The sequence below is a fragment of the Dendrobates tinctorius genome, unplaced genomic scaffold (assembly GCF_039654945.1).
Source record: "Dendrobates tinctorius isolate UK_male_01 unplaced genomic scaffold, ASM3965494v1 ptg000231l, whole genome shotgun sequence".
Lineage (NCBI taxonomy): Eukaryota > Metazoa > Chordata > Amphibia > Anura > Dendrobatidae > Dendrobates > Dendrobates tinctorius.
In genome coordinates, this window is record NW_027361898.1 from 22,195,289 (window position 1) to 22,218,004 (window position 22,716).

The 22,716-nt window shown below is 44.0% G+C and overlaps 1 protein-coding gene across 2 annotated transcripts in view; it reads right to left on the bottom strand.

Moving 5' to 3' along the window:
- The window catches only part of ZMYM3 (zinc finger MYM-type containing 3), a 123,660-nt gene that overhangs the window by 69,349 nt on the left and 31,595 nt on the right, over positions 1-22,716 (bottom strand). For both annotated transcript variants that reach the window (XM_073556173.1, XM_073556174.1), the window contains exon 3: positions 4,901-4,944. In XM_073556173.1, the coding sequence (XP_073412274.1) occupies positions 4,901-4,944 (44 nt within the window). The remainder of the gene's footprint in view (positions 1-4,900; positions 4,945-22,716) is intronic.

The window sequence follows — 22,716 nt, forward strand, 5'->3', positions numbered from 1 at the left end:
GTGGCAAAAGTGTGTGAACCCAGTATAACCTACACTAGCAGATAATCTGAAGGTGAAATTAGAATCTGGTGTTTTCAATCAATCGGGTGACAAACATAAGGGTATTGGAACAATATTTGGTGGACAGATGAAACCAAAAAACTGTGTTTGGAGACTAAAACCCACTGCATTACAACATAAGGGGATCTCATAACCAGCTGTGAAACACTGTGGAGGTATCAAAGTTTGGGCCAATTTTCCTGCGTGGAACAATTAATTCTGGGTTACACCTGCAGTTTGCTCTTGAAGAGTGGGCCAAAATACCTGTGGAGAGGTGCAGAAGTCTCATTGACAGGCAGTGATTGCCTCAAAAGGTTGTGCAACAAAATATTAAGTGAAGGGTGCCATCATTTCTGTCCAGGCCTATTTCATGAGTGTTATTTTTTTAAATTCTGTGGAAGCATGGTTGAAAAGCAATGTCTGACTTTCATTTGTTCATTTTCATAGATTTTTGATTACTACTTTTGTCAGATTCAAGTTATTCCTGTCACTAAATGAGGGGTACCAACAATTTTGACCACTTGTGTACCTCCTCCCAAACCTTTTTTTCTATCAATAGAGCACTATACTGTACAGTAAAACTGTATGGATGTGTACAACATCAATGGATTCTGACATGGATGTATGTTCAAAGGAAATGCATCAGCCTCATCAGGTCTGACAAGATCTATGTAATCATGTATCCAGTTTGTATGGTCAACTCTCAAAATAAATCCACTTTAAAGGGTTTGTTCCCTAAATCCTGTGAATATATGATCAATGCATTTACCATTTTGTGGATCTTGCTGTGAGGGCCACCAGGGTTAGATCCTTTTTAAATGTAACATTTCGTGGTCATTTCAAAAAGGTTTCACTATGTGAAGTCTAGAAAAGCGGCAGCCATATGTGACAATCAGCACTGTGCCCCAACATTGCTCTCCAACACTATCTGAAGAGCAAAAGATAACAGCAATAACTACAAAAACCACCAGTGTATCAAAAAATCTACCTCCGAAAGTCTACATCAGTATTGAAATCAACCCCGTGCTGTTAATGTAATGGCCTTTATGAGCTCCAAATCTAAGTAATAAGACTGTGCACAAATAATCTACATGTAAACACAGTCACCGCCACAATTACACATCTATAAGCAGAATATGGCATACAGCTTTATGTAACGAGGGATTGCTGTTAACCCTCATTTCTGTGACAATGATGTAGTAGTAGAGGCTGCTGTGTGCTACAGTCAGTGCGGCTTGCTTGGCAATTGCCTGGTCGGCGGTCTTGGGTAAGTGCGGCTCTCCCTGACTTCCTTTCTCCGGGCATGCGCACTGGAAAATGCGGATCCGAAAACAAAAAAAAGTTGCAAGGTCCGTCCAGGCATGCCAGCGGACGCAAAAAATTTGGCGGATTCGCAAAAAACGGATCCAACGGATGGCCATCCGTCAAGATCCGCCAGTAATGCAACTCAATGGGAAAAAAACGGATCCGCCCAAAAAAATGGCGGATCCGTTTTTTTCAAAAACTGGCGGATTTTGACTGATGGTCAAAAACGGAAGTGTAAAAGAGGCCTAAGTAGCAATCCCTCATTACATGTAGCTGTATGCCATATTTTGCTAATAGAGGTGTAATAGTGGTGGTGACTATTTTCAGGGCCATTATATTAACAGGTCTGTGTTGATCTCATTTCTGATATAGACACAAGGGAAGGTTGTATACTTCTATATACTGGTGGCATTTTGAGAAGTGTGAGACCAGACATATACTCCTGTAGGCTGTAGCAATGTCATTACATGGCAGAAGCGCTTGTGGCCGATTGGTATACAATCTACAACTTTACTATGACTGTACAATCTACGATTAATACACAATCTACAGCTTTACAAAGACTCTACAGACTGACTAATCTACAATCTACAGCTTTACCATGACTGTACAGGCTATGGTTAGCACACAAGCAACAGCTTTACAATGACTCTACAGACTATGATTAGTATACAAACTACAGCTTTACAGTGACTGCACAATCTACAGCACTACAGTGACCTTACAGACTATGATTAGTATACAAGCTAAAATACACCAAAGCAGCAAAGGGGATTTAATATCAGACCACAGCAATTATATGCGTATCAACGAGTATCCAAAGCCATAAGGCAAAAACCAAGTGGTATCCCTGCTGGCTGATAAAATGGACAAATTAAAGGCAATTGGACAGTCGGAAGATTAGACAACAAAACAAGCAAAGGACAAAACCGACCATAAGTTCATAGTATTTAAACAAGTGACTTAAAATTTATTAGTGTAACAGGTAATTAAGAATGAAGAACGTCAATGAACAGAATAAAATATTTGTATATTTAAAAGGGCGCTAATATCCAGGAAAAATGTTGCTGGCTGAAAACACAATACTAAGATGTGCATAAAATTACAAAATCACAATAAAATGTGTTAAAAACATCATATAGTGCACATATAGTGTAGCAAACAAGTATATGAAACATGCATATATGGGAAAATGTGCAATACAGACTCAAATAGGACAAAAAAGTAAAGTGCACGTGCCATGGCTCCCTGACGAAGGCAGCGTGCCGAAACGCACGTGGAGGAGGGCGCCCATCCAGAAGACCAGGAGCACATTACATTGTAAATGATCACGAATTTTGGATATATATATAATTTTTACTCTCGTATTACATGGCTAATGCTCTGATCCTGCGGTGTATGATGTGTACACACTGACACCTACTGGTGTCTTTGACACTTGCACTTTACTTTTTTGTACAATTTGAGTCTGTATTGCACATTTTACTATATATGCACGTTTCATATACTTGTTTGCATATATATAAAACATTATATATATATATATATATATATAATGTTTTTAACACATTTTATTGTGATTTTGTAATTTTATGCACACCTTCGTGTTGTGTTTTCACATCATCCAGCAGCATTTTTCCTTGATATTAACGCCATTTTAAGTATACAAATATTTTATTCTGTACATTGACTTTCTTCATTATTAATTACCTGTTACACTAATAAATTTTAAGTCACTTGTTTAAATACTATGGACTTATGGTCGGTTTTGTCCTTTGCTTGTTTTGTTTGTACACAAGCTACAGCTTTACGATGATTGTATACTAATCACAGCCTGAACAATCTACAGCATTACAGTGACTGTACAGACATAGTACACAATCTACAGCTTTACAGTGACTGTACAGTCTTAGGGTACCGTTACACTTAGCGATGCACCAGCGATCCCGACAACGATATGACCCGGTCAGGATCGCTGGTACATCGCTAAATGATCGCTAGTGAACTGCCAAACAGGCAGATCTCACCAGCGACATAGCAGCGGTCGGGGGTCGTTACTTACCTGTCAGACGAGGCGATGAAGACGTCCTCCCGCCCGGCTCCACGCGTCGCTCGTCTCCACAGCAGGAAGCCCAGCAGGAAGCGCCCGACGAGAAACCGCCCAGGACGTTCTTGCGCGATCAGTGATAACCAGCGGGGGAGCCGGTCGGAGGCAAGTATCACACATAGTGATATCGCTGCTGCGTCACAAAACCAGTGACGTTATAGCGATATCGCTTAGCTTACCGGGCCCTTTAGTATACTATCTACAGCTTTGCAGTGACTGTACAGACAATGGTTAGTATACAATCTACAGCATTACAATGACTAAGTATGATCAGTATACAATCTACAGCATTACAATGACTAAGTATGATCAGTATACAATCTACAGCTTTACAATGATTGTACAGACTATGATCAGTATACAATCTACAGCTTTACAATGATTGTACAGAATATGATCAGCATACAATCTACAGCTTTACAATGATTGTAAAGACTAAGATCAGTATACAATCTACAGCTTTACAATGATTGTACAGACTATGATCAGTATACAATCTACAGCTTTACAATGATTGTAAAGACTAAGATCAGTATACAATCTACAGTTTTACAATGATTGTATACTGATCATAGTCTGTACAATCATTGTAAAACTGTAGATTGTATACTGATCATAGTCTGTACAATCTACAGCTTTACAATGATTGTACAGGTTATGATCAGTATACAATCTACAGCTTTACAATGATTGTATACTGATCATAATCTTTACAATCTACAGCTTTACAATGATTGTACAGATTATGATCAGTATACAATCTACAGCTTTACAATGATTGTACAGACTATGATCAGTATACAATCTACAGCTTTACAATGATTGTAAAGACTAAGATCAGTATACAATCTACAGCTTTACAATGATTGTACAGACTATGATCAGTATACAATCTGCAGCTTTAGAATGATTGTACAGATTATGATCAGTATACAATCTGCAGCTTTACAATGATTGTAAAGACTATGATCAGTATACAATCTGCAGCTTTACAATGATTGTACAGACTATGATCAGTATACAATCTACAGCTTTAGAATGATTGTACAGACTATAATCAGTATACAATCTACAGCTTTACAATGATTGTACAGATTATGATCAGAATACAATCTACAGCTTTACAATGATTGTACAGACTATGATCAGTATACAATCCGCAGTTTTAAAATGATTGTACAGACTATGATCAGTATACAATCCGCAGTTTTAAAATGATTGTACAGACTATGATCAGTATACAATCCGCAGTTTTAAAATGATTGTACAGACTATGATCAGTATACAATCTGTAGCTTTACAATGATTGTACAGACTATGATCAGTATACAATCTGTAGCTTTACAATGATTGTACAGACTATGATCAGTATACAATCTACAGCTTTACAATGACTGTACAGATTATTAATCCAGACTACTGACAATACAAGGCATGGAGTGTCCTTACCACTACTCGTGTGGGCTCCGTCCCCTTCTCTTCTTTACCATCACCTGAAAAGCAGGTCAAATATGAAAAATATAACTCATAATATAACAGTAACATTGAGGAGATCGGACATTGATTTTAATAAGTAGCGTTGCCATATTGAAAAAACAAACTATTTGGAGGTCAACAAACTTTCCACTTGCAAGTAAAATAATTTCAGCACAATCCGCTAAACAGAGAAGAAAGGCAGAGGCATGTCAGTGAGGAGGGTGTAGGACTACAAGGATCACATTGTGGACAGGTGATAAATATCTGATTGATGGGGTCCCAGTGGTGGAGCTCCCAGACATCACTACAGCAAGGACCTAAAGCAGCATTTCCACTGAAAGATTATTCACAATTATTTTGCTGTGTAAATAGGCCGCCAATCACCCGATGAATGAGCAAAACGCTCATTCATCAGGTGAAATGATGTTTAGCGCAGCATAAAAGACGATCATTCTCGTGATGCATCATCCTGTGTAAACAGGACTTGCACTGCCAAGAACAATGGCAGCCTATGCACTGCACAATATTGTACCGATCTACTGCAGAGCACATCATTTAATTTGGTCTACTTGTGTAAGCAGGCATTAAAACGAATGCGGTGGTATTGCGCTGATAGTCTGTCCATATAAACAGACTAAGTCCTCAGAGGGGATTGAATGAAGTGGCGGTGACGAAGGCACCTCGTCTCTCCATGCTATGGTGATGGACGCAGCAGAGAACAGCAACCTTTTCAGTAATCAGTGGGGCCGCAGCAATCAGACATTTATCAACTATCGTGTGAATGGGTGATAAATGTCAATTATGAGCAAACCTGTTAAAGACTTGATTCACACATGCAATTCTTCAAGCAGTTCTCATGGCCAAAGGCAGGAGTGGGTCCATAAGTATAAAGGAAAGACTTCTTTTCCTCAATTGTATGCACTCTGATAAATGCACATAAAAAGCCACATCAAAAACCGCACTGAAAACGGCATGTGATAATCCAGTCCAAAATACTCTAAACCTACAGTATCTCTTTCCTGTGCAGATGAATGCCATTCATTGTGAGCGGACATTACAGGCCATGGCCAGGCTGACTGCAAGGTGCTTCAAGAATGACAGGAAGCCCAGGAAGATGACTGTCCACAATAATCTCCCACATTTCTTATAAACTCATACTATCTGACATGATACAGTGCCTTGCGAAAGTATTTGGCCCCCTGGAACTTTTTAACCTTTTCCCACATATCATGCTTCAAACATAAAAAGATACCAAATGTAAATTTTTGGTGAAGAATCAACAAGTGGAACACAATTGTGAAGTTGCACAAAATTTATTGGTTATTTTAAATTTTTGCAAGAAGTAAAAAACTGAAAAGTGGGGCATACAATATTATTCGGCCCCTTTAACTTAATACTTTGTTGCGCCACCTTTTGCTGTTATTACAGCTGCAAGTCGCTTGGGGTATGTCTCTATCAGTTTTGTACATCGAGAGACTGAAATTCTTGCCTATTCTTCCTTGGCAAACAGCTTGAGCTCAGTGAGGTTTGATGGAGATCGTTTGTGAACAGCAGTTTTCAGCTCTTTCCACAGATTCTCGATTGGATTCAGGTCTGGACTTTGACTTGGCCATTCTAACACCTGGATACGTTTATTTGTGAACTATTCCATTGTAGATTTTGCTTTATGTTTGGGATCATTGTCTTGTTGGAAGACAAATCTCCGTCCCAGTCTCAGGTCTTTTGCAGACTCCAACAGGTTTTCTTTAAGAATGGTCCTGTATTTGGCTCCATCCATCTTCCCATCAATTTTAACCATCTTCCCTGTACCTGCTGAAGAAAAGCAGGCCCAAATCATGATTTTTTCACCACCATGTTTGACAGTGGGGATGGAGTGTTCAGGGTGATGAGCTGTGTTGCCTTTACGCCAAACATATCGTTTGGCATTGTTGCCAAAAAGTTCGATTTCGGTTTCATCTGACCAGAGCACCTTCTTCCACATGTTTGGTGTGTCTCCCAGGTGGCTTGTTGCAAACTTTAAACGACACTTTTTATGGATATCTTTGAGAAATGGCTTTCTACTTGCCACTCTTTCATAAAGGCCAGATTTGAGTAGTGTACGACTGATTGTTGTCCTATGGACAGACTGTCCCACCTCAGCTGTAGATCTCTGCAGTTCATCCAGAGTGATCATGGGTCTCTTGGCTGCATCTCTGATCAGTCTTCTCCTTGTTTGAGAGGGACGGCCGGGTCTTGGTAGATTTGCAGTGGTATGATACTCCTTCCATTTCAATATGATCGCTTGCACAGTGTTCCTTGGGATGTTTAAAGTTTTGGAAATCATTTTGTATCCAAATCTGGCTTTAAACTTCTCCACAACAGTATCACGGACCTGCCTGTTGTGTTCCTTGGTCTTCATGCTGCTCTCTGTACTTCAAACAGAACCCTGAGACTATCACAGAGCAGGAGCATTTATACAGAGACTTGAATACACACAGGTGGATTATATTTATCATCATTAGTCATTTTGGACAACATTGGATCATTCGGAGATCCACAATGAACTTCTGGAGTGAGTTTGCTGCACTGAAAGTAAAGGGGCCGAATAATATTGCACGCCCCACTTTTTAGATTTTGAATTTCCATGAAAATTTATAATAACCAATAAATTTCGTTCAACTTCACAATTGTGTCTCACTTGTTGTTGATTCTTCACCAAAAATTTACATTTGGTATCTTTATGTTTGAAGCATGATATGTGGGAAAAGGTTGAAAAGTTCCAGGGGGCCGAATACTTTCGCAAGGCACTGTATATGTAGTTTCTCGAATGAAAGCCAAATGAAGATGATGTAAAAGAACCAAAAGAAATAAATACAATTCCAATATTATGGCATTGCCCAATCTAAACACACTTGTAAAGGGAGAGAATATCAAGAAGAAATGTCAAAGCAAAGTATATATAATATAAATTCTGATCCTATTTTTTTTAATCAGGCGAAAGTCCTAAATGTTTTGCTCAGTCAATGGTTTTGCATAAACTATTGATGGATGATGACATTTTCAGGAGTATTGGATGAAGGACTTTGGTTAGTGATGAGAAAGCTTGCTGGAAAAAGGTGTTATCTCAGCATGCTCATGTGCTAACCAAGTGTCTATGGCGCTCTTGAGATATAGGATTGATTCTGTGAAGGAAATATATAATCAATGGGCGGCATGGTGGCTCAGTGGGCAGCAAGGTGGTTCAGTGGGGTCCTGGGTTCAAATTCCCACCAAGGACAACATCTGCAAGGAATTTGTATCTCCCCATGTTTGTGTGGGTTTCCTCCGGGTTCCTCCCACATTCCAAAGACATACTGATAGGGAATTTAGATTGTGAGCCCCAGGGCTGTGGAGTCGGTAAGCCGAACCTGCGACTCCGAGTCCTCAATTTCCCTTACACCGACTCCAACTCCCACATATATTGCTTATATTTAAGTGAAAAATTTATTGTAGTAAAATGTGAATATCAGACATTTAATCATTTTTATGATACAATAATCAAGATGTAATACATAGTTTATTACATAGTGTTATATATTGTAAGTGGCAAAAAAACAGTTTTCAACAAAAACATACTAAATAACATTTGTGCAGTCTATGAATTTGTTCTAAGAAATAGAATTGCCTCCATCAGATCCTCCTTCATAGATGACCTCAAACCTGACCTAATAATTTTAAGGCCAGAGACCAACCTCTCTACACTAGGGTTGGAGGCAAAGCCGTAACCACATGGGCAACATCTCTACCAATTTCCATGTATAAAGGAATTGCCTCATGCACAGTCAGTTTTGATGAACGGTTGAATTTTTCTATTTCTTTGAGAGCAAGTGAAACATTTTGCTGAAATCTGGTCAATCTGCTTGCTATAGGAGACGGAGTGAAATCTTTTTCCTTGCGGCAACGCTTTGCCTGCTCCATGTCATCTAAATACTTGTCAAAGTCAAAACGCCTCATCTGATGAGGATGAAGATATGGCAGCAGTAGCACTGTCAGGACCAAAGTCCTCTTGCGCCTGGCAGTCCTCCTGTAGGCCACTCATCCTAACTGCTACCTCAGTCAGAGCTTCTTTTCCTTTAGTAAGCTGTTAATCATCAAGCAGTATACGATGACTTGGGTCCACATAAACAGCTGCCAGAAAAATTTTATTTTTATTTTATTTTCCAATAGCTGTGTGTCTCTCTGTTTCATTGAAGCAGAAATGCCATCTGTGATTAAACCTCCTCTTTGGGACAGGCAAAATAGCAAGTTCTTCCACTCCCTTATGAAAATGCCATTAGTTAAATCCTCAGCTTGTAATTTTTTAGTCACAGTAAATGGGTGATTAAGCAATTCCTTCAATTCAGTCACCTGTGTCCATTGACCTTCATTTAGGGTTACCTGAGGATTCTCCATATCTATAAGAAACGGTTTTATTTCAAGCAATTGCTCAATCATTAAATAAGTGCTGCCCCACCAAGTGGCTTGATCGACAATTGCCCCTTTCCCAGCACGTCTCTTCAAGATGGAATCAATTTTAGGGGTTCTGGCGGCAATAACCAATTTCCTCACTTTTCCAAATAGATTTCCAGCATGTCCCTCTTGCAGACTATCTCTTATTGCCAGCTGCAGCGTGTGCACACAACAGCGCATGTGATGAATATGAAAGTGTTTTGAAGCAGTTTCAACAAGATCATCTATTTCTACTGAATAATTTTGCTGTTCTTCTGTTGTAATATCTGTTTGTTCCTCAGTTACATGAACAGCACTGTGGCCTTCCATCTCAAACATACTGAATCCTAAATGTTCTTCTAGCTGTTGTTCATTACTCTCATTCATCAGTTTAATTGTACTTATGTTTGAAGCATTGTCCGTTACAATAGCAAGAACCTGTTCTTTTTTGAGTTCGTAATCTTGCAGGACTTTTTCCACTAAGGCCTGGAGAAACTGGCTACTGTGATGAGCTTTAGTATCTTTTACTGCCAGTGTCTTGGTAACAATTTCTTTGTTGTCACAAACATATCGAACATTGATGGCAAAATAGTTCACTCTGTGACGTGTGTAGGCAACCATTTTAAGAAACATGAAACGTCTTTTAAGAGTCTCTTTAAGATCTTCCTTTTACAGAGAGCACATAATAATCACCTACAATATTAGCATTAGTGACCTTCCGGTGACACAGATGAGCAGTAGTACTTTCACTGTGCAGGGCAGGCACCCCTTCCCCTCCTCTCTCTGGTGAAGACAGCAGAAGACAGGACAGAGGAGGGGAGATTGCTCCCTGCAGCCTGGAGCCGATGCAGGACGGGAGCACTGCAGCATACGAGTTTTGATAGGTGCGTGCCCCTGCTTCTAGGGGGGGGGGGCCATGATTCACACACAGCGTTTTTGCGGATCCGTTTTTTGCAGTAAAATGCAGTGACTCTGGGCATCCCAGCAAAGTCAATGGGCCTCAAGATATGACATTCAGACACATCGTTTTGTGAAGATCCGTTTTTGGGCTCAAAAACCGATCCTCCCAAAGAATGAGCATGTCAGTTTGTGAGGCATTTTTCTAATCTGCTTTTGCTATTGAAAACATTATCTATGAGCTCAAAAACCTTTCAGGTGATGCGGTTTTTTTAAAAGCTGATCTGCTTTTGCAGCTGAAAACCGTATCCTCAAAAAACGCAGCAAAAACGCTGTGTGTGAATGTAGCCTTAGATCAGGAATAGAACAGCCTACATTTCAAAAATATTCAGCACATTGTGCATTGAAATACTGTACCCAATTTATTATATATTTTAGGAGTTGGACCATTTTATACTGACTCCACCAAAATGACAGTTCCGGTAATGTCTGTAAAGTGCTGTGGAATTAGTGGCGCTATATAAGCGAGTAAAATAAAAGAAAAAGAAATAAGGGAAATCATAACAGCAGTAGAGTTACATTTAGTAGACAAATGGGTAAAACTGGATATACCAGTATTGTAAGGACAAAGTGGCTTTTGCTGGAGGTAGTAGTCAATCCTGGCCCCTTACCTCCTACAGTCTGAGCATAGAGGGTGTTAGCAAATGGTCTGTACGAGAAGGAATATTCCCTACTGTCTGTATAGGAAGACACTGGTATTTGAAAAGACACAATGTGGCTAATCGTCCAATCACAGATGGCATCGTTTAAATAGACTGATCCAGGTCATCCTGGAAAAATGAGCCTATGGTCCGGACTATAAAAAGCTGGGTTACACAAAGAGAAGGGTTCAGATGTGAGGACAGCCTAAGGACTTATGCAATCCATAATTCATTTCTCCTTCCCTCAGAAAAACAGATGATAACTGTAGATGGAAACGTTAAGGTATTTCTACTATTTATCCCTTTTTATTTTATAACTGTTTAACCGTTTTGCATAGTTGCTTAAAATCTTTAATACGTTTGACCTTGTATGGCCTTCAGAGAGTGTGTGACCTTCTCATTGTCTGATAGTAACATATTTTGGGGACTCATCACCCCGTGTGTTTGAGGAGATGTGGCAGCATAAGAATCTGGGTTGTGCTGAGTGTGTCAGGGCCTGATTTATGCTCACTTTATAACCTAGAAAAGAGGTTGAGAGCTGAATTGAGAGAAAGGAGATAAATGAACCGTTGCAGGTGTACTCCACGTCACGTGCTGAGAAGTGTTCTTTTCTTTGTTACTTCTATCAGAGAATTAGTACTTATTCAGCAATTATTCCCTGTACTAAAGAAATTAAATCCTCGTGAGGAGTGCACCAGTTCTACAAGGTTCAATTCAGTGCTTACATACATATACTTGCAAACAGTTATCACTTCCAGTTTATTTTTTCTATCATTTATTTGCATAAGACTGTTTGTTTCTTGCATATGGCTGCCATATCGGTAGAGTAAGAAGGCTCTGATTATCCTCTGTGAGCAGAGAGGAAAAGAGACAGCAGACAAATCCAAAGATCTGCTCATTGGTGCCTTGATGGAGCAAGACTCAGACCAGAATGGCACCTGGAAAAAGTGAAAGCCCAACTCAAGAGGAGCCAAGCAATGGACCTTGCCCCAGAAACAACTTCTGGGGGTACTAACAATGCCAGTTCAGAGGAAAGCATGGACTTTTCTGTGCAAAAGGTCTTACAACAGCTGGGAGAATGATGCCAGTATGCGCCTGCAGCTTATTCTAGAATGCCAACAGGCTGCTGCAGAATGACAGGCTGAGGCGAGAGAGGCTGATGCTGCAGAACATCAGACCGAGAGAGATCTCCAGCTAGGATGGCCCAAATACCAAGGGGTAACAGTTCTCAGCTACCCCATTCCCAGGATATAAATCAAAGGAGACAATGCTTGGAAGACTTCCCCGTGATGGAGAAAGATGGAGACTTAAGGGGGTTTTACACATAGCGATATCGCTAGCAATATCGCTATAACGTCACCGATTTTGTGACTTTATAGAGATATCGCTATGTGTGATACTTACCTCCGACCGGCTCCCCCGCTGTCCATCGCTGATCGCGCGACAACGGCCGGCTCCATTTCTAGTCGGGAGCTTCCTGCTGGGCTTCCTGTGGCACCGACAAGCGACATGTGGAGGCGGGCGGGAGGACGTCAGGATCGCCGCATCTGAAAGGTAAGTATCGTCCGCTGTATCGCTGCTGCATCGCTGTGAGATCTGTCTGTGTGGCAGCTCACTAGCGATTATTTAGCGATGCACCAGCAATCCTGACCGGGTCGTACCGTGGTCGGGATCGCTGGTGCATCGCTAAATGTAAAAGGGCCTTTAGATACTTTCCTTCAGAGTATTTAAAAAACTTGCAGGTAATACAATCTGCCCTGTGATCAGTGGGCATAGTATTTAATTCCAGGGCTGAAAGGCAAAGCCTTTCAAGTTTTTGCTGACCGTTCGTCAATGGGGAGAATCTCTATATATAAAAGTGAGTGTGTGTGTGTGTGTGTGTGTGTGTGTGTGTGTATATCACCAACCAATCACGAAGCATCTTTCATTTCAACAGAGCAGTTCAAAAGAAGCTGAGCTATGATTGGTTGCTATGAGCTACAGTTTTCCTTGCAACCAATCACTAAGCAGCTCTCATTTCACCAGAGCTGGTGAAAAGAAGCTGAGCTGTGATTGGTTGTTATGAGCAAGTTTTCCCACTTGACAACACCTCAGCAGACACTGACATGGTGGGAGAAATCTAGCATCCCCAGGAACATAACCTCCCAGCCATTGTCTGCCCTCCCAAAAAGAAGCACAGAGCACATGACAGAAATGAATCCCCCCCTCCTGTGCCCATATACACATCACACATCCTCCATCATATAGGCACATCTTCCCTCTTAAAGGGATCATTGGTATGGAAGTCAGAGCAAATCCATCCAGCGCTTTGGTTTGACCCCAGGCCTCTCTTAAAGGGATCTCCGGTATGGAAGTTAGGACCGTCAGCTCTGTGGTTCTGACCCCAGTTTCTCTTAAAGGGATCACTGGTATGGAATTTAGGGCAAATCCACTTGGGCAATTGCCTTCAAATGCTCTGGTACTGACTCCAGGCTCTCTTAAAGGGATCTCCTGTATGGAAGTTAGGGCAAATCCCTCAGCGCTCTGATTCTGACCCCAGGGTTCTATTCAAGGGATCATTGTATGCAAGTCAGGGCAAATCCACTCAGCGCTCTGGTTCTGATCCCAAGCTCTCTTAAAGGGATCCCCGGTATGGAAGTCAGGGCAATTGCCTTCAAATGCTATGGTACGGACCCCAGGCTCTTTTAAAGGGATCTCCGGTATGGAAGTTATGGTAAATCCCTCAACGCTCTGATTCTCACCCCAGGCTTCTATTAAAGGGTTCATTGGTATGGAAGTCAGGGCAAATCCACTCAGCGCTCTGGTTCTGACACCAGGCCTCTCTTAAAGGGATTCCCGGTATGGAAGTTAGGACCGTTCCACTTAGCGCTCTGGTTCTGACCCCAGGCTGACGGGATGATGTGGGATATTAGGGGTAGTAGTCCGGTGGCTCTGGCTGACGTGACGATGTGGGATATTAGGAGTAGTAGTCCGGTGGCTCTGGCTGATGGGACGATGCGGGATATTATAATGAATGTGGCTATGTGGAGTGGGCGGGGCTCTACACTCATAGATATATATATATACACACACACATATATATATTCCTTATAATTTGTTATAACTAACCGTAGTTAGTTAGACAGTGGACAGCCTCATAGAAGCCGTCAATCAGACCTGGGGGATTGAGGATGACCCCGCAGCGGCTACATGGCATAAGGTGGCGTTTAAGCGAGTGAAGCAGCCACACAGAATTTTTTCCTCTCACCCTGAGTTTGAGGACATAGTGCAGCGACACAGGGAACGACCAGACAGGCGTTTCTCGGGTCAAAAGGCACTCGAAGCAAGGTATCCATTTGCCCACGACCTCCGTAAAAAATGGACGGAATCTCCGATGGTGGATCCACCGGTGTCACGCCTAGCCACTAAAACTGTTATCCGTACCTAGTGGTTCCTCTATTAAGGATCCCACGGATCGCCTCAGAGAGCTTAGCTCGCTCAGTATATGAGGCGTCAGGATAAGCGCTCTCTCCCTCGTTCTCAGCAACTTGGGTAGCCAAGGCCATGATCTCATGGTCAGAATCATTAAACAAGGAGATCGAGAGTCAAATCGCGATGGCCGGAGACTACGTAATCAATGCATCTTTGGATGCGGCCAATTTCTATCAGAAGAGCTCTATGGTTAAGGACATGGCAGGCCGATTCTACTTCCAAGAAGTCCTTGACTTCCCTACCCTATCAGTGCGGTTGTCTATTTGGGGAGAAGTTACATCAACTTATCTCTGACTCCACAGGAGGAAAGAGCGGTTTTCTCCCTCAACAAAAGGTCAAACCACCTTTTCGCCACCCTTTTCAGGCACGTTTTCGGGCCTTTCGCTACCCCAGGTGGACCACAGCGGCCAATTCCACTTCTTCAGGCGGCCCCAACCAGGATAGGGAGCAGCAGGTCTCATATAGAACCAACCCATTGGGGAGAATGCGTTCTCAACAGCCCAGATCGAGGGGATCCAGATCCCAAAGATCATCAGCCAAATGACTCGAGGCGTTTACCAGACGACACCAGCAAGGTGGGCGGCTGATTACTCTGGTTTCGCCACGTCTTGTTCAGTGTCGCAGGCGACGCATGGGTAAAGGAGTTGGTGGCCTCAGGTTACAAAATAGAGTTTGTCAGAAACCCTCCAAAACGTTTTTTTCTTTCTCGTCATCCCAGGGTGGATACCCAGGCAAGAGCTCTGTTGGGAGCCATCGAATCGCTCCAGCGCAATGGGGTCATTGTTCCCGTGCAAGAGCACGAAAGGGCTCAGGGCTTCTATTCCAACCTGTTTGCGGTTCCCAAAAAGGACGGGTCTGTCAGACCTGTTTTGGACCTCAAACTTCTGAACAAATTCATCAGGATCAGACATTTCCGGAAGGAGTTTCTCCGTTCTGTCGTATCGGCCATGGAGCGGGGAGAATACTTGGCCTCGGTCGACATCCAGGACGCATATCTGCATATTCCCATCTTTCCTCCTCATCAAAGGTTCCTGCGTTTCGCCATCAACGGTTTTCAGTTCGTGGTGCTACTTTTCGGGTTAGCCACGGCTCCCAGCGTGTTCACAAAGGTTATGGCAGTTGTCATGGCCATATTGCATTCTCGAGGCATAGTCGTCTTGCCCTACTTGGACGACTTATTGGTCAAGGGCCCTTCAAGACGGGCATGCGAGGAAAATGTCAACATCACTCTAGATACTCTTGCCCGCTTAGGGTGGTTGGTCAATGCGAAGAAGTCATCCCTTGTGCCAGCTCAGAGGATTTCCTTCTTAGGAATGGTCTTCGACACTTGCTGAGGGTTGGTAATTCTCCCTCAGGAAAAAGCCCCAGCTCTCCGGCAGGGAGTTCGGACTCTTTGCCAACCAGTCCCTCATACCATTCGTTTCGGGATGAGGATTCTAGGAAGAATGGTGGCAGCAATGGAAGCAATACAGATAGCCCAGTTCCATTTTCGCCCCCTGCAGCACGCTCTCTTGTCAGCCTGGGACAAGAATCCTTTCACGCTCGATCGGCGGTGCCGACTGTCCTCTCAAGTCAGGCAGTCGCTTGGATGGTAGATAACCAGTTCCTCTCTGACCCAGGGGAAACCCTGCCCCCCAGACCATTGGTTGGTGATAACAACCGACGCCAGTCTCCTTGGCTGGGGAGCGGTGTTTCGCCACCACACGTCCCAGGGACGGTGGTCGCCACAGGAGGCACGCCTCCCGATCAACTTATTGGAGATACGAGCAATTCGGCTGGCTCTGCAGCAGTTTCATCACTTCTTAGCAGACCGCCCCGTCCGGATCCAATCGGACAACGCCACGGCGCTGGCTTACATAAATCACCAAGGGGGCACCCACAGCAGAGCAACCATGCGCGAGGTGGGGCACGTTATTCAGTGGGCCGAAGCAAACCACTCGGTGATTTCGGCAGTCCACATCCCGGGCGTGGAAAACTAGGCGGCAGACTTTCTCAGCCGGCAGGGTCTTGCGTCCGGAGAGTGGTCACTACATCCCGAGGTCTTCCAGCAGTTTTGTCAACTGTGGGGAACTCCGGATGTGGACCAGATGGCGTCCAGAGTGAACGCCAAGGTGCCCACACATGTCGCTCGAGCCAGGGACCTGCAAGCAATCGCTGTGGATGCGTTGGTTCTGCCATGGAACCAGTTCCGCCTCCCATATCTATTTTCCCCACTGCCACTACTCCCGAGAGCCATCAAAAAGATCAAGACAGATGGGGTTCCGGCAATTCTGCTGGCTTCGGACTGGCCCCGTCGAGCGTGGTACGCAGATCTAATGCAGCTGTTCGCCGACGTTCCTTGGCGACTGCCAGAGCGCCCAGATCTACTTTCTCGAGGGCTGATTTGCCACCCGAACTCAGGGGCCCTGTGTTTGACGGCATGGCCGTTCAATCTTGGATTCTACCCCAGGCAGGGTTTGGGATCAAGGTGGTTGCTACAATGGTTAGCGCCCAGAAGCCTGCTTCAGCACGAATTTACCACCACACCTGGAAGGTGTTCTTTGCTTGGTGTCGAGGCCGGAGTGTTTCTCCACTGAGATTCTCGATTCCCAACATCTTGGCCTTTCTCCAGTTGGGCCTAGACTCTGGCTTGGCCCCAAGTTCCCTTAGGAGACAAATATCGGCCTTATCCGTCCTGTTCCAGCGCAAAATTGCTACCAATTTGCAGGTTAAGACTTTCATCCAGGGAGTCTCCCACTTGGTACCTCCCTATAAGGCGCCTATAGACGCCTGGGACCTTAACCTGGTCCTAAGTGTTCTGAAGGAAGCTCCATTTGAACCACTTCAGGATGTCTCTTTGAGGTACCTCTCCTGGAAAGTGGTGTTCCTAGTGGCCATCACTTCTATCAGGCGGGTTTCAGAGCTGGCGGCCCTATCCTTCCGAGCTCCGTTCCTCACTTTCCATAAGGATAAGGTGGTGCTCAGACCAGCCCCTCCTTTTCTGCTGAAAGTCGTGTCCTCTTTTCACATTAATGAGGATGTTGTCTTGCCTTCATTTTGTCGTGCACCGTGTGGAAAAGGCTCTTCACACGTTAGACTTGGTAAGAGCCCTCCGGAAGTACGTGTCGAGGACGGCACCCTTTCGTCAGACGGATACGCTGTTCGTGCTCCCCGAAGGGCGCAGTAAGGGACTCGCTGCTTCGAAATCGACTATAGCCAGATGGATTCGTTTGACTATTCAGGAGTCTTACCGCATTAGAGGCATGCCGATTCCAACAGGGATCAGAACGCACTCTACTCGGGCAGTGGGCGTCTCTTGGGCGCTTCAAAACCAGGCTTCGATGGAACAAGTTTGCAAGGCAGCAACCTGGTCCAGCCTGCACACATTTGCCAAACATTATAATATCCATACTCGGGCCTCGGTGGATGCGAGCCTGGGTAGAAGGAGTCTCCAAGCAGCGGTGGCGCACCTTTAAACAAGAGGTGCATGTAGCTTGGATCGGTGAGTCAATCTCCCACCCAGGGACTGCTTTAGGACGTCCCACAGTATCTGTGTCCCCCAATGAGGTGATGGAGAAACAGGGATTTTTGTGATAAACTCACTGTAAAATCCTTTTCTCCGAGACGCTCATTGGGGGACACAGCACCCACCCTATTAGCCAAGTTGGCTTCTATTTTGTTTAATTTATACGCATTTATTTATGTGATATAAGGGTTGTCTTTTTTTCTGGACATATTGTACCTGTATTAAGGCTGATTTTGTTGTCCTCCTACTGCTTTGGCACCAAACTGATTTCCGCTCGCAATAGGGGCAGGGGTATATACGGCGGAGGAGGTGCTAACCTCTTTTTTTCCACTTAGTGTCAGCCTCCTAGCGGCAGAAGCATACACCTACAGTATCTGTGTCCCCCAATGAGCGTCTCAGAGAAAAGGATTTTACGGTGAGTTTATCACAAAAATCCCTGTTTTACTACTACGATATTGATGACTCATCCTTAAGGGTAGCCCATAATTATCAGATTGGTGGGCATCCCCACTGATCAGCTGTTACCAGCTTCTTCAACAGCAGGCTGAAATTGGTATATAGAGCAGACCCCAACTTTTCCATTACAATGTTTAGTGACCATTCCCAGGTACTACTGATCAACGCCTAAAGAATTGAGTCGTTAACATTATAGGCGTAGATAGTCCCTTTAAGGGCTCATACTCACTTGCGAGAGACTCGTACGCTTGTCGTGCGAGTCTCTCGCATGAAAACCGGCACTCGGACCGGAGCGTGCGGCTACAGGTATTTCTATGCCGCCGCACGCTCCGGTCCAAGTACCGGCGGCTGTGCAAGGTTTACATGCGAGTCTCTCGCAAGTGAGTTTGAGCCCTAACCCTCAGCCATTGCAGCTGATCATAGTTCACACCTGGTAATGCTTTTCCTTTGTAGTGGTCACTCTTCTACCCCTGCATGAGAATGGCTGTCTAATGCATGAGTCACCAGTCCAGGAGAAGTGCTTCCCGTGTGACCACCTGCTCAGGCTCATAGAGCAGGTATCCTGTGATCTACATGCTGTGATCTACCTAGCTTATAGACAGCAGTGTCACCATAATTAGTGATGAGTGATAAGGTATTATACAAGCATGCTCCTGTGTTAACCGAGTGTCTTTAGAGTGCTCGAAAAATATAATAATAATAAATTTTATTTCTATAGCGCCGACATATTCCGCAGCACTTTACATTTCAGAGGGGACTTGTACAGACGATAGACATTACAGCATAACAATAATCACATAGATCATAACAGATACCAAGAGGAATGAGGACCCTGCTCGCAAGCTTACAATCTATGAGGGAAAAAGGGGAGACACGAAAGGTGGGTGGTAACAATTGCCCTGATTGTTTGGACCGTTAAGTGTGTAACAGTACGGACACAGAGGGCTAATAGATGCATAAAGCATGTGGGAACATGATACGGGGAACCTGGTTATGGTAAAACTTTTGACTGTGCCACACAGGGATAATTAGGTTAATGTGTTGAGGCGGTAGGCCAGTCTGAATAAATGAGTTTTCAGGGCACGCTTAAAATTGTAGGGATTGGGGACTACTCGTATTGACCTGGGAAGTGCATTCCAAAGAATTGGCGCAGCACATGTATAGCCTTGGAGACGGGAGTAGGAGGTTCTGATTATCGAGGATGCTAACCTCAGGTCATCAGCAGAACGGAGGGCACGGGTAGGGTGGTAGACTGAAACAAGGGAGGAGATGTAGGGTGGTGCTGAGCCATGGAGTGCTTTGTGGGTGAGGGCAATAAGTTTGTACTGGATTCTGGAGTGGATGGGTAGCCAGTGTAAGGACTGGCACAAGGTAGAGGCATCGGTGTAACGATTGGCGAGGAATATGATCCTGGCTGCAGCATTCAAGACAGATTGGAGGGGGGAAAGTTTGGTAAGATGGAGACCGATTAGAAGAGAGTTACAGTAGTCCAGACGAGAATGAATATGAGAAACAGTAAGAATTTTTGCAGAGTCAAAGGTAAGAAAAGGTCAAATTCTAGAAATGTTTTTGAGATGCAGATAACAAGAGTGAGCCAGTGATTGGATGTGGGGGGTGAATGAAAGCTCGGAGTCAAGTATGACCCCAAGACAGCGGGCATGTTGCTGGGGAGTAATAGTGGAACCACACACGGAAATGGCAGTGTCTGGTATAGGTGCATTAGTTGAGGGAAGAAACACAAGGAGTTCAGTCTTTGACAGGTTCAGTTTCAGATATAGTGAGGAAATGATGTTAGACACAGCATTTAGACAATCGCCGGTGTTTTCTAGAAAGGCTGTATAATTGGGTGTCATCAGCATAGAGATGGTACTGTAAACCAAATCTACTTATTGTTTTACCAATAGGGGCAGTGTACAAGGAGAAGAGGAGGGGGCCTAGAACCGATCCTTGAGGAACCCCAACAGTAAGGGGAAGATGAGAGGAAGAGGAGCCAGCAAAAGATACAGTAAAGGAGCGGTCAGAGAGATAGGAGGAGAACCAGGAGAGAACGGTGTCCTTGATGCCGATGGAGCGGAGCATAGTGAGGAGGAGCTGATGATCCACAGTGTCGAATGCTGCAGAGAGATCCAAGAGAATTAGCATGGAGTAGTGACCGTTAGATTTAGCTGTTAGTAGATCATTAGAGACTTTGGTGAGGGCAGTTTCAGTAGAGTGTAGAGAGCGTAAACCGGATTGGAGAGGGTCGAGAAGAGAGTTATCAGAGAGATAGCGAATCAGACGGGAGTGGACCAGGCGTTCCAGGAGTTCAGAGATGAAGGGAAGATTAGGGACAGGTCTATAGTTAGCGCCACAGTTTTGGTCGAGGGATATTTTTTTAAGTAGTGGATGTATGATGGCATGCTTAAATAAGGAGGGAAAGATACCAGAAGAGAGAGAGAGGTTAAATATTTTAGTTAGGTGAGGGGTGACAGCAGGGGAAAGGGACTGGAGCAGATGTGGCGGAAATGGGTCACTGGTGCAAGTGGTTGGGCGAGAAGATGCAAGGAGCCTGCTTACTACTTCTTCTGTGACTGGTTCAAACTCAGAGAGTGAGCTAGATGCAGTGGGGGAAGGAGGACAGTGCATGGTATGAGATGATTGGGAGATAATTTCCTGTCAGATATGATCAATTTTTTCTTTGAAGTAATTAGCCAGATCGTCAGCTCGAAGCTCTGTAGTTGGGGCCTGCACTCTTGGGTTGAGCAAGGAATGAAAAGTGTCAAAGAGACGTTTCGGGTTATTGGACAGTGAGGTGATGAGGGTGTTGAAATAGGTTTGTTTGGAGAGGTGAAGGGCAGTGTTGTATGTTCTAAGCATGAACTTATATTGGATGAAATCTTCGTGTAGATTGGATTTTCTCCATAGACGTTCAGGACACCTGGAGCACCGCTGCAGGAAACGTGTTTGCAGGGTGTGCCAGGGTTGTCGCTGTCTTTGTCGTGTTGTTCTATGTATAGGAGGTGCAAAATCATCCAGGGCAGTTTGAAGTGTTTCATTGTAATGCTTCACTGCAGAATCAGGACATGAGAGGGAGGAGAAAGGGGCCAATGAAGACTGCAAGTTCATCGTAAGTTTCTGGGTGTTAATGGCCTGTATGTTTCTATAAATATGGACGGTGACCTGAGCGGCCTGGCAGTTCTTGATAGAGAATGAAAGAAGTTTGTGATCAGAGAGCGGGAGAGGGGAGTTTGTGAAATCATCCACTGCACAAAGCCGAGAGAAGACCAAATCCAGGGAGTTTCCGTCTTCATGCGTTGGAGAATTAGCAAGCTGCGAAAGGCCAAACGAGGAGGTTAGAGATAAAAGGTGAGTAGCAGATGGGGAGAGGGGAAGAGCAATGGGGATGTTGAAATCGCCCATGATGAGGGTAGGGATGTCACAGGAGAGAAAATGTGGAAGCCAAGTGGCAAAATGATCCAGGAACTGATGGGAGGGGCTGGGGGGACGTTACACTACCGCCACTCGCATGGAGAAGGTGGTGTAGAGTTCAAGTCCTCACACCTGTATATCTTGCTGCTGTTTGACAGCCACAACACATGCAGGGACTGCCTAGCAAACACACAATCCATGCATGTGTTGCGGCTGTCGAACAGCCACAGGGACTTTGTCACGTACACACTTCTCAGCATGTAATGTGGAGTGCACCTGCAAGGGTTAATTTATCTCCTATCACTCAATCCAGCACTCAACCTCTGTTCTAGTCTATAAAGTGAGCATAAATCACAGCCCGACCCACTTGACACAACCCGGTTTCTTACACTGCCATCACTCATCAAACACAGGGGTGATGAGTTCCCGATATCTTTGTTACTGTCAGACAATGATAAGGTCACACTCTCTGAAGGGCTATTGGATTCTTTTAGAGTATACAAGGTCAAACTTATTACAGATTTTATGCTTTAATGTAAAAATATATAGTGCTTACAATAAATATATAAAGTACAAAAAAACCACACACAAATGTGCTAAACAGTTATAAAATAAAAAGGTATAAGTAACAGAAATACCTTAAAGTTTCCATCTACAGTTATCTGTTTTCCTGAAGGGAGGAGAAATAAATTATAGATTGTATCAGCCCTTGGGCTGCCCTCACATGTGAACCTTTCTCGTTTTGTAACCCAGCTTTTTATAGTCCGGACCATAGACTCATATTTCCTGGATGACCTGGATCGGTCTATTTAAATGATGTCGTCAGTGAATGGACGATGAGCGACGTTGTGTCTTTTCAAATACCAGTGTCTTCCTATACAGACTGTAGGAAATAATCCTTCTAG